Raw genomic sequence first — 13,258 nt, forward strand, 5'->3', positions numbered from 1 at the left:
TCTGTGTTAATAAATTATCTGAAGCTTGGCCTATATTCTGTGGTTTGAAAATAAAACATTATATTTATTGACATTCTGTTTTTTAAGCATAAGGAAATTATTATTTATTTTTATTTATATATTTTACGAAGATAATGCTTGTATGACAATTATACATGAGAACTTTCATTATGTATTAATTTTTAAGGTGTTTGAAAATACATTTTTAAATGATTGCTTCTGAAATAATTGTGTGAAAAATTGTTTAGATTTCACGTCACATTTACACCAATAATTTCAATACGTATCTATATAATATATCGAAGGGAAGTTTTGTTTAGTGAAACATACACTGTAAATATGTTTTCGATTATGAGATGAATAAAATATAAAAATATATGAGTGTTTAGTGGCGTAAAGTTTCCAAAGCCATAGACGCACCTGAGTCGTAGCTGCAAAGTTTTAATAATTATGTTTAGTAGACGACTCGAAAATTGGGATAACATTTTTGATATAACGATGGAATGTTTAACATTTTGTTATAATTATAGTTTCCTTAGAGGTATCGATGTTGGAGGAATCGATTGCGAACTGCCCTATTGTAAACGTTTTGGATGGATGAGTGCAAACGCACTTATTGCGACGTTATTCGTGATTCTTGAAATTTACTTACGTCATCTCCTTGTAAAGTGCCAAAGTTTTCATTAATATACCCTGTGATTGTACCTATATCTCGGAGTCGGAGTCTTTGACAATAAATCACGATGAAAACCAAATACAATTATTATATTATGTACTACAAAGACTTCGACACCTTCATCGTTTTAGCTAAAGTAATTTTATTTGTATCGCTCATAGACTGAGGCAGGACCGGATTTAGTTTGTTAAATTAAGTGATGTACCCAAAAAATTCACTGCCACTAATTTAAAAATAAAAATATTGGAAATGATATGATAATTTCTTTATTTTTTTAACTTCCTTAAACTTATATCCTTTATTACATTCAAATTAAATTATTTGACAAAACACGTTGCTATTGATTAGAGTAGGTACTTAGTCAGTATAGCCCAAGTAGAGCCCTATTTCGCTTTTAGCGGAATGTTCTATGTCAATTTGTGGTAGTTTTCCAATCAGAGCATAATGCGACTCAGTTGCGCACAATGCCGAATTATGCTGATGCTTAATTAATTGGAACGTGAATTAGTTTTCAAATGCACCAGCAGGTTGCACTAAGTTCAGTGTTGAAAAAAAATATATTCATAGAGTTAGCAATAACCTCATTAATGTGTAAATAAAGTGGTATACATAATAATTGGTTGAAAACTGTTTACGGTTATTTTAAGTACCTAATTTGGATATTGATTATTTCATTAAGATTTTTTTCAATGTTTTTACCTTCATCCATACTTATATTTATTTTTTTAACACAATTTGAATTAACTTTGATTATTTCGAAAAAAACTACAATGAAACGAAAGCTTTAATTTTTTTTCCGACAGCGCCACATATCTACGGGACCTCTTTCGCGGCAATCTGTGTTAATAAATTATCTGAAGCTTGGCCTATATTCTGTGGTTTGACAAATGACAGAATACAATATTCTAAATGTTGGTAGTCTTGATTTTTGGCGATTGTGATTTGTGTGATTTTATGTTGTGTGTGTAGAAATTAGAAAACAAAGTGTATTGTATAATAATTATTAAACGTGCTTATAAAATAAGTGTTACGAACTGGCGACATGTTTGTATGGATGGAGTAGTAATTAAACGTACAGAAAACATTGAAAGTTATAATGAATGCGGTGGTAGACAGTGACCTAAGAGCTTCTCCACTCACAGCTCTTACCCATGAATCTCTCAATTTGCTATCGTCGTTGCTAAATACAAGAAAAATTTTACTTACTGTTTGTCCAGATCAGCTTTCAAGACACAGGTTAATATGTGAAGTATTTTTTATTTTTTCCTATTCATATGAGATGTCAAAAGGTTATCGAGTTGATTGTTTTCGATTTGTTTACAAATGTGGGGAAGAACATTTCTGTGATCTAATTAATTTTTGTGATACTATTTTCCTCATAATAAGTGTAAAAGGCCGAAAAATATTTACGGTTAAAAATTAAATCGGCAAATATACTAACTACTGTTTGTACTTGCTGTTGATTATCAACAGGATGTTGTGTGACCTACAAAAGTGTTACACATTTTAGCAATGGCACAATCGTTTCATTGCTTAAATTTGCAATTGATTTGGGTTGCAATGTAATGGATCAGTGAATTATGACTTTACCCATAAAGCTTTATTAGATTACTACTTAGTACCTATATTATAATAAATTAAAAAAATGCAAAGCTTCTAAACATGTATGTAGTGTGTAGCACATACCTTTTATAAATTTTAAAACACTACTACACATTCAGGGATTGGAGGGGCATTGCATCGCTTGCCAACATAAGTTCAGAAGTAGCGGCCAGTATCAGAGAATACAATGATAAAACTCGACGGGTGCTAGATTTGTGGATACACAGCAATGATGGTACGGCAACTGTCGGGAGGCTCCTGGAAATCCTGCAGTGGATTGATAGACATGATGTGTATGATGATTTGTTGGATCTCGCTAGCAGAAATAAGCTTATAGGTGAGTCTATCTACATATTTTCAAATAGTAAATTTGGGAATGTCTTCTAGTGCTTAGTATCCGTTCCAGCCTTCTAGGACGTTCACTGCAAGACATAGGTCTCCCCCAAAGATTTCCATAACAAACGGTGCTTAGTATCTATACTAATATTATAAAACTGTAGAGTTTGTTTGTTTGTTTGAACACGCTAATCTCAGGAACTATAACTGACCTGATTTGAAAAATTCTTTCGGTGTTAGATATATACCTATGAAGGCTATATATCATCACGTTAAGACCAACAGGAGTGAAGCACTGTGGGTAAAACCGCAGGGCACAGCTTGTAACTAAATAAAATGTGAGTGTATTTAAAAATAGTATAAATCCTTTGAGTAACTTGCAATCTATAGTTTATCAATGTATCGGTTTAAATATAAATATTTCATAATTTGCAATATTTACTGAAACACAATTTTAAAATCATTATCTTTATCGGCTATTCTTTCATATGAATGAAAAATTATAAACAATTTTTTAATTACGTAATTAGTATTTTTAAAGTTATAAAATCTCTTAATTAGAATGCACTGATTAAGTGATAACAATAAAAAGTGATAGTTCCAATTTGTAAATATTATCATTTTTTGATAAGCTATTGTTGATTAATTATTTATATAATGAAGTCTCATTTGAGTAATAAATTATTTTGGTCTTGAGGAAAATTTTACAGATGTATTATGAGATGGAAAGCTTACTTAGCTTTGATTTTCCTTCCTAAACAATTATATCTATACTAATATTATAGAGCTGAAGAGTTTGTTTGTTTGTTTGAACACTCTAATCTCGGGAACTACTGGTCCTATTTGAAAAATTCTTTGCGGCGTTAGATAGCCCGTTTATCGAGGAAAGCTATAGGCTATAATATATCATCACGCTAAGACCAACAGGAGCGGAGCGATGCGGCTGAAACCGCGGGGAACAGCTAGTTATATTATAAATCTTGTTATATCCTATTCATTAATAACTAACATTTTCAGTTAAACAAGTGAATCAAAATGGCAACCAAGAGTTGGTGGCAGTGTCAGAAGAGGATCTGATCACGGACGATGATAAGAAGTTTGGTTGTCCGCAACGTTATCACGCGTACGTGTTGTACGCAAGAGAGGATCGGGACTTTGTTAATGAGCTGTTGAGTCGGCTCACAGAGAATGGGTTTAGGGTATGTATGCAAATCTTATAATATATATATATAAATCTCGTGTCACAATGTTTGTCCTCAATGGACTGCTAAACCACTTAACCGATTATAATAAAATTCGCACACCATGTGCAGTTCATCCAACTTGAGAGATAGAATAGTTTAAATCTCAAATCGTTTTAGAGAAAGCGGGCGAAGCCGCGGGTGGTAAGCTAGTCGTATATAATTTCATTTCGAAATAGGTTTATACATTATAATAAACATGATGTAATATTGCAATGTATGGATCTTTTGGACAATTAGATAAACAGATTATTTGTAGTGATAAAGTTTCTTTAATTCATGTTTATAATGACAGCATTCAAATCCTTTTTTTTATAATAATCGTCACAATACTTGTTTAATAATTAATATTTGTGAATGTAAAAAAAGGTACTCTTATAGCGAAAAAATACGTAGTCTGTCAAGGTAGATTTGGATTTTCGCCTACTTGCAATAAAATTAATAATCTGTTTATGATTCCAAATGCAACTGTCATGTAAAATATTACTTAAGGAGATGATAGACTACAAAGTATCCTTTGTAAAATAAACTATACAATTTTTTAACAAACATTGTTTATTAAAACCTATAATAATAATATAACATTCATCCCCAGCTATGTACAGAAGACGATCTCCTCCCGGGTCACGGGACACGTTTCGCGCCAGTCTCTCGTCTGATCTCAGAACGTTGCAGTCGCATCATATTGATATATTCTCCAGACTTCCTGCGCAGCCCGGCTAATACGTTCTTCATGAATTTAGCGCAGGCTGATGGAATTGGTGAGTGGAATGATGTATGAGCTATTAATTTTCAAAAATATTGCTTTTGAACCATTATAGGTACCTAATACCTAATAGACGGGCATTTCTCCGCAACTCGACGTCAAGCGCCTATTTTGCGTGAGAGAGGGAGGTGGGGGAAACCAGCTAAAACTGAAACCACCCGAGCTCCTCCATGAAGCCAAGCAGCTTGTGAGGGCTGCCAAAGGCTTCGGGGAGGGACCCAGGAGACCCCAGGTGTCTTGCCCTGTACTCCGCAACCCCCTTACATTCCATGATGACGTGGGCTGCCGTTTCCTCGGTCGCCATGCAAGCTCTGCATAGCGGACTGTCTGTGATCCCTAGATTGAAGAGATGTTTGTTGAAGGGGCCGTGCCCTGTGAGGGTCCCTGTTATTACGCGTAGTTGCACTCTACGTAGGTTGAGAAGCCGACGTGCAAGTCTCGAGTCAATGTCCGGTAGGGCTTCTCTGGCTTGCTTGCAGTCAGATCTGCTTGACCATTCTGCTCTCTGAGCAGTGCTAGTGAGCTGGGTAATCATCATCCGGGTCCAGCTAGCAGGTATCGGTATAATGGGAAAAGGTCCCATGACCGGTGTTTCAGATGCCCTTCTGGCTAGTATATCAGCAGCATCGTTTCCACGTGAGTTACTGTGTCCTTTTATCCATTGTAGTACTAGGGAATTTCCCAGGTCACATACCTTAGTTAGGGCTAAGTGACACTCAAGGGTCAACCCTGAAGTGATTTCATGGCTTTTGATTGCCATGAGTGCTGCTTTGCTATCCGATAAGATCCGAATCGAATAGTTTGTTACATTTCTTTTAATTATGGCCGAAGCTGCAAGTAGAAGTCCTAGGCATTCAGCCTGAAAGACTGTATTATGGGGTCCCAAGGGGTGCGAGATGTTAATGTTTAGGTCCTCAGAGAAGACCCCAGCACCCGTCCCATTTCCAGTCTTGGACCCGTCCGTGAAGATTAGTAGGTCTTCAACGCTGTTGTGTTCTGACGTGTATTCACGCAGCTGTATCTTATATTTCTTGTCAAAGATGAATTGTTTTGGGATCTTATCACTTATGGCAAGGAGTGAGGACTCCTTCTCGGCTGCCATAGTTAAGATCTTACTGTGTGCTGTAGGCAACATTCTCCAGAGGTTTTGTGTCTTTAACCTTACAGCTGTCGCTAGAGCTTCTTGTCTTACAAAAAGATGTAGTGGTGGCAGGTCGAGCATTGCCTCAATCGCAGCAGTCGGTGTTGTGCTCATGCTGCCAGTGATTGCCAGACAGGCGAGTCTTTGAAATCTCTGCAGTTTGCTTATAGCCGCCGATTGTTGTGTCTTTGGCCACCAAACCACAGAGCCGTAAGTTAGCGTTGGTCTTATGACAGTTTTGTAGAGCCACATTGTGACTTTCGGGGAGAGCCCCCATCTGTTACCAATCATTTTGTGGCACTGCCAGAAAGAGATGCTTGTTTTTTCGATCTTATTCTCAAGGTGTTTGTTCCAGTTGAGTTTATCGTCTAAGGTAATCCCGAGGTACTTAACCTCTTTCGATAACTGAAGTACGGAGCCAAATAGCTTTGGTAGCTGGTAGCTTCCTAGAAGGCGTCGGTTAGTGAATAGAACAAGTTCCGTCTTGCGCGGGTTCACTGAAAGGTCATATTTGTTGCACCAGCGCTCAACTATTAATAGAGCGTGTAATTTCACAGACAACACTCGTGAACTTACCGGAGATAAGTATTACTAGGTCATCTGCATATCCAATGGTATGGAATTTGTTTTTGTTTAGTGTGCTGATCAAGTCGTTCACAACTAGGTTCCACAGGAGCGGTGAAAGTACTCCCCCTTGTGGGCAGCCTCTGGTGACCAGCACTTTCTTTGTTTTATCCTTGCTAAGTTGTATCTCTCTACTGCCTAGCATGTTTATAATCCATGAGGCTACTGTGGGGTTAACCTCATGCTGTGATAGGGCGTTTTGTATACTTGAGTAGTGTGTCTTATCGAAAGCTCCCTCAATGTCTATGAAAGTGCCCAGGCACATTGATTTTTCTTGTAGGGCTTCTTCTATTTTGGACACCACACAGTGTAAGGCTGAATCGGTAGATTTACCATGGCTGTAAGCATGTTGGTTCCGATGTAGTGGAATACGCACGAGGGCAGTATCCCTAATGTGTCTATCACAGAGCCGTTCTAGTGTTTTGAGTAAAAAGGATGTGAGGCTGATAGGTCTGTGGGCTTTCGCATCCGTGTAGTCTGTTTTCCCTGCTTTAGGAATGAAAATAACGTCAACAGTCCTCCAGCTGGTCGGTATATAGCCGTGAGCAAGACTGGATGTCAGAATGGCAGATAGATGAGACGTGAGTATCGGTCCCCCCCATTGTAGTAAAGCCGGGTATATACCATCTGGACCAGGTGCCTTGTACGCTTGAAAGCTGTCGATTGCCCATTGTACTTTTTCCTTACTGACTATGAGCTCAGCAGTACTCCAGTTTTCATCACATGGTTTGTGGGTTGCTGTGTCTTTCCTTTCGTGTCGTTGTATGAATTTGCAGCCGGGGAAGTGTGTCTGCATCAGAACAGCTTCCGTCTCAGCTGGTGTTTTTGTAAGAGTGTTGTCACCTTTTTTGATCGATCCCAGCTTGGACGTATTGCAGCAGGAGATGACTTTGCGCACTCTGTTTGCTTGATTACATGATTCAATGCCATCACAGAATTTCTTCCATCCTGCACTGCTTCTGAATCTTATTTGTCTTTTGTATTCAGTTTGTTTTCTTTGTAAGTGTTCCAATCATGGTCGCAGTTAGTGTTCATTGCACGGTTTAGTGATCTTCTGACCAATTGTCTTTGTTTGGCAAGTTCCGGTCCCCACCAGGATTGCTGTTTGGCACCTGTTGCTTTCGTTACCCGCAGTGGGCAGGCAGTGTTATAGCTGGAAATAATATTTGTAGTTAGTTGCTCTGCCAGACGTTCTAAATCCGGTATATGCATTATTCTATCTGGAAAGCATGAATTCGTGAGGAGGTTTTCAAGATGGGCCCGGTAGAGTGTCCTATCAGTTTTCCTGGGATTCCTCGTAGGAATGGGTGTAATAGTGTTTACCTGTAGGCTAAAACGTAGCCACCTGTGATCGGAGCAAGAAGCCTCCTTTGACACGTGCCAGTTGTTAATGCTACCTATGATGCCAGGGGTCGCCAGTGTGAGATCAATGATAGTTCTACATCGGCGAGTAACGAAGGTTGGTTCGGCACCTGTATTGACTAAATTAAGACTAGTTGTAAATAAGTATTCAACAAGGTCTCTGCCTCTGTTGTTACCTGTAGGCATCCCCCATAGGGGGTGGTGTGCATTGCAGTCTGTGCCAGCGATAAGCTCCAGACCCTCTCCCGCGCAGTACTCCACCAGCCTGGCAAACTCTCGTGGTGGTGGGTCTTCGTCTGCCGGCATGTACGTCGAGGCGATCACAATGTTGGGCCTGTGGTTGTTGTCGCCTAGTAGTAGGATGGCGCATACATCCCTAGAACAGAATTCTGTTAGTGCATGCACTTGTAGATTATTAGAGACATAAATACAGGATCTGGGTTTATTAGAACCTGTTATGGAAATAATCTTACCTCCGATGTTAGTGAGGCCGTTGATTTTGCCAGAGTTGCTTACCCACGGCTCTTGGATAAGCACAATGGCCGTAGTGGTTACCTCCAGCCATTTCCTGAGCTGAGCCGTAGCGCTCTGACTGTGCTGGAGGTTTGCTTGAAGAAAGTGGCATTCAGATGAGGGGTTCGCCATCATCAGATAGCATCCCCCCTTCTTCCTGACCAAGGGCCAAACCACCGAACCTTCTGGTGTACTCATCACCACTCTCCGAAACAGCCGACTCAGGGTCGTCCGAATCTACTGAGAGCAGGATGAGTTCATCGTCAGGCGTCACCTCCATAGGCGCATCAGTTGTGTCGCGCGATGTGGAGGGAGCTGTGGCTTGCTCCTCACTTTCTGTCGTTAAACTAGGCAGTGTTGCAGCCTTGTTTAAGTCAGAATCCGACTTTGCAGACGTGGTCACGTTTTCCACCGTTGGTTTGTCCCATTCGGGGGGCCGTTCGGTATATTTACCCTTTGGCCCCTGGAACTTAATATAGACCGAGCCAAAGAAGAATCCTAGGCAACGGTTATGCTCCATGACCGTAGAGACCAAATCCTCCGGTATGCTGATGACAAGAAACGTTTCCGCCTCCTGTACCTCAGCCCGAAGGAGCAACCAGCGGTGTACCTGCGCCCAGTCATTGTGGTACTGGAGTTGAAGGCCGACATACTTCATATCCTTCCACACACCTGGGAGCAGGATGCCACAGCGCACTCTACGCGGCACGTCCGCAAGTCTTCTGACGCAGATTTTGTCACCAGAAGGCAATGTAACCTTCTTGGTGGCTGCTTTGAGCCAATCCACCGTCCTCGCATCGTCGCACCATAGCTTAAGGACGCCCCCCTTAAACATGGGTTTGCCCTTAAATAGGATGCGAGCGTCTCCTTCCCTATAGTTCAATGCTTCCTGATGAAGCAAGGGTTGGAGTGATGCCAGGATGTGGTCGGCTTGTTCTTGGTTAAGGTGACCAGTTGGTGTGTCAGACGTTATCGCCACAATTAGATCACCTTTAACTGCATCCGCATAACTCGCGGAATGGACAGCCCGGGACTCATTAAGGCAAGGCTTCTTTTTCGCCCCTCTCGGTGATATAGTGTCATCGAGACGCGATCGTTTGGAGCCAGCAGGGTCTCTCGAGCTTGTCTGAACGGGTTTTGAATGCCGATTTGGCCCTGGTCCGGAACCCGCAGCAGCGGCAGCTGAACCGCTCATAGCCGCGGGCACATGCGGATTTGGGCCAGTAGTTTTATCCAATTCGGATTGTAGTTTATCACGAGCCATTAATTTCCGTCGTCGTTTTCTACTCAATCGGTTTTTTGTCGTACTGTCGCTCGAGTTGGAGGTCCGCTTCCCTGATGGGTCGCTTTCCTGGTGTTTCCCAACTGGTGCATTCTTTACTTTGCGACTCTGTTGGGGAACAACGGTCCAGTTCGAGGACAGATCGCCGCCGACCGATGACTGTGGGCGACACGACTCAGGCCCCGCAGGAGATTTCTCCCCTGCAGGGTCGAGGGTCCCCCGCAGCCTAACCTTCGGCGCATTGGAGACAACCAAATTTGTAGGGGGGCGGGAGCATGATTGCATCTCAGTCACACCCAAAGCCGGATTTCCTTCAACCAATTCCATCGGTCCCGTCAGGTATTCTGAGGTCCCTCTGTTCATGGTCGTCGGTGCACCGGCTGGTCGCGACTTTGACGCATCAACTCGTTCCGCTGTCGGTTTTTGTGTTTTTTGGTTTTCTGCGCTACTCATCTCGTTCACCACATCAGCCGAGGCTTCAGTGTAGCTCGGCGGAGAAGCGCACGCCGAGCTGGCCAACTTTTTGGGTTTTCCCATAGGATGGCCGTGTTTTGAACGAGGCCCCGCCTCAGCCGCAGGTCGGCAACACAAGCCCGAGGGTGGTCGCGTCACTTTGGCCGAAGCAGAGCCCCGCCCCAAATTTGCAGGCTTTGGTCCCTTGGGTTTCCCCGGGGGCCCAGCGCCTATAACATTAATAACGTTTATCGGTCCAGTAGTTTTTGGCACCGAGGAGGCCTGGGATCCCACCCCCTCAGTGACGGTTTCTTTAAGCAAGTTTTTGCCCCCCCCAGAATACGTGGGGCTGCCTGAGTTAGACTCAGGGAGGGATTCTCCACCCTTGGTGGTACCCTCCTGGGGTAGTTCCTTTTTAAAACCTGCTTCCATTCTTCTCCTCCTCTCCCCTCCAGTTTGCAGTACGCCTGCCGGGTTAAAACCCGCCAGCCGCTATCTAGGGCTGGGCCCTTTCGGCTCCACAGCGGCCTCATCGGCCCCAACCCCAGTACTAGGTGATGCTGCGCACATACCATCACCTAGGAGTATTATTTAGCAGCCCTCCGGCCAGTTGTCACTCGGTTAGCACCACCCGGGGGGCACGTGTAGGGCAGGCCTATTATAATTAGGTGGTTAAAACCTACGGACGCGAGTGACGCCGCCAAACCCCAACCATTATAGGTACATTTAGGTAACAGTTTCTGTAATATTTGTGTAGTGTCCCCTCAATATATGCAATTCGCTGATCGAGCTTTTTGTATATGTGTGCGTCCACATTGTTTCCCCGACGCTTTTTAGATTTATTAGAATAATTATTAGTCAGTAGTGCATAACGGCTAGCATAAATAACACATATGTATTGTGAAGAGTAATAAAGTGATTGAAGGAAAGGCTTTATTACTTGGGCAACCTTGGGGGCAAAGGCACTACTCAACATTTGTATTCTAATGATTAAGCAGTTTAAAGTGACACATTATATAAGAAGCATAGAAGAGTTCTAAAAATCGATGTTTTAAAGCCTATATACATGCAACTCGCAAGAAATAATAATCTGCTCTATAATATACAATCAAATAATGGAATATTTAAGTGAGTATTCTTATTTCAATATACTACTATTAAAAAGTAATTTATTGATTTCAGAAAAGAAGCAACTGAAAATCATACCCATAATGTACAGGCATTGCATCCTACCATTACACTTGACATACTACCACAATCTATACTACAGTACTGATCGGAAATCGCCCTATGAGTTCTGGGGCAAGCTCGAGCGGTCGTTGGAAGTACGGGATGTGCCCAGGTAATGTGTTTCTTTATTAATATATATTTGAGAAAAATTGCCAGATTTACTTTAATGTTGTACCAAAAATTGTATGTCACAATAGTTGAATCTTAGGTTAGTATGAAGTGTTAATGTTATCAAAAGTAGGCTCGTTTCTTAACAAATTTTCATTATTATATTGTTTGGATTTGTCAAATGTACTTACGAATTTTATAATTCTTCTGGTATATATCTAAAGTTTATTAAAATTATTTTTTTAACTATGCAATGAATAAATCATATTTGCCAGCTATTTATGCCTGTCATTTTATTCTACATTACATACATATTATGTATTTCCCCAGATTGACTAGCTCATCATCCACCCACTCGGCTATGAGAATCGAAGAATTACCGAACAGCGACACAAACCGTTTCACTCCAGAGAAGAAACAAGATAATTTCCTCAAATTACCGAGTCCGCCAACCGACACGTCCTCAATGAACGACCTCCGATCATCGACTGATACCAAATCGTCATACGAAACAAAGTCTTTGAACTCAAGCATTGATATAAAAAAGAAAAAGTCAGGATTTAGAAAACTTTTGGACTCTTTCAAGGGTAAAAAGCATAAAAAAGCGATTATGTTGCAAAATTAATATCGAGTGCTCATTGGTAGAGCTGAAATATCAACGAAATTCAAGACAAAATGGCGGGAAAAGAAAAAAAATTAAAAAGAAATTGTCATTCCAAATTTGAATCCAAAAATATTTTTAAGAATGCCATTGTGATATGGAAAAATATGTTTTGCTTTGGATAAATATTATTTTAAAATTAAATTCAACGATATATTTGTGTTTATTTAGTGGAATGTGATAGGGAAAGTGCATTTTCATTTATTCTTAAATGTTTTATGTGGCAACTATGTTTTGAGAAATACTACAGTTGCCTAAATTTCATCTTCTAAGAGATTATGTAGAGATTTCATAATATATGCACAAAATATTACACAAAAATAATTAATATTAAGTGAAAATTAAATATATAATATTTCCTGTTATTAATTCAGGAACTATGTATATATGCTTGTGCTATGTATACAACATTGGGATATTAGTACTACGTATGGAGGAAACACCACGAACAAAATCTGTGCGCCATTTTTTTGCTCTAAGTTTTAAAAATTATTATCTAGTTAGGTACTTACCGATGAAAGTTATTCCTTTGCAATTTTCCGTATTATTTGTGCAATATCGTAACACACACGAAGGCATATTTGATGCGTTTCACTTTAAAACAAATAAAAAATGAGCGTGCAGTTACGCCATATGGCGTATGTTGAGCGGAACATAAGTGATGTAGGCGGTGTCGTCTCCATATGTATATCTCAATGGTATACAATTAATTATTATACCTGTAAGAGACTTATATTTGATTTGTGCAATTTGATTCTATAATTTCGGTCACTAGATTTTCTAAGTCTGTGTCTGTTATTCATTGAAATTTCATTGAAATATTATTAAACGCAACAATACATACAGACAGACAAGTTCATACGAATTACATTGATTGTAATTTTATTTTAAAAGTTGATGCTTTTTAGGTATTTGCTATTAGTTAAAGAGATGTGTAATTTAGACTTTATTATATAGAGAATAAATGTTATTTTTGTTTTGAATGATATGAGACTGCATTATGTTTCGAATATTTTTTATTTAAATATTAAAGAATCAGTATCAATACGTATTAAATAAAAATAAATAATGAAAAGATATATCCGTGGATATAGAAACAAAACACTACCAGCTATTATTAAGTTTATATTTTTAAAACTGTTAAAAAGTTTTCAATTCTTAGCACAAAATGTTGTTATTACAGGTTTTACAGAAATTTATTAAAGGAAAAGATTAACTTGTGATATTAAACATCCTCAAAAGGTGCTTCCAAGGTATTTATAT

The 13,258-nt window shown here is 39.9% G+C and overlaps 2 protein-coding genes across 2 annotated transcripts; one reads left to right on the plus strand and one right to left on the minus strand.

The window, feature by feature from the left end:
* Window positions 1-1,595: 1,595 nt before the first annotated feature.
* LOC123691171 (myeloid differentiation primary response protein MyD88) lies at window positions 1,596-12,513 on the plus strand. The gene is made up of 6 exons (XM_045635445.1): window positions 1,596-1,912; window positions 2,398-2,615; window positions 3,632-3,813; window positions 4,451-4,616; window positions 11,179-11,338; window positions 11,665-12,513. Exons 1-6 carry the CDS (start codon window positions 1,773-1,775, stop codon window positions 11,957-11,959), a joined length of 1,161 nt encoding a protein of 386 aa, XP_045491401.1. The 5' UTR covers window positions 1,596-1,772; the 3' UTR covers window positions 11,960-12,513.
* Window positions 7,735-8,793, minus strand: LOC123691172. The gene is made up of 2 exons (XM_045635446.1): window positions 8,222-8,793; window positions 7,735-8,124 (listed from the first exon to the last, which is right to left on the minus strand). The coding sequence occupies exon 1, from the start codon at window positions 8,779-8,781 to the stop codon at window positions 8,374-8,376; it is 408 nt and encodes a 135-aa protein (XP_045491402.1). The 5' UTR covers window positions 8,782-8,793; the 3' UTR covers window positions 7,735-8,124; window positions 8,222-8,373.
* Window positions 12,514-13,258: the final 745 nt, after the last annotated feature.

The sequence above is a fragment of the Colias croceus genome, chromosome 4 (assembly GCF_905220415.1).
Source record: "Colias croceus chromosome 4, ilColCroc2.1".
Taxonomy (NCBI): Eukaryota; Metazoa; Arthropoda; class Insecta; order Lepidoptera; family Pieridae; genus Colias; species Colias croceus.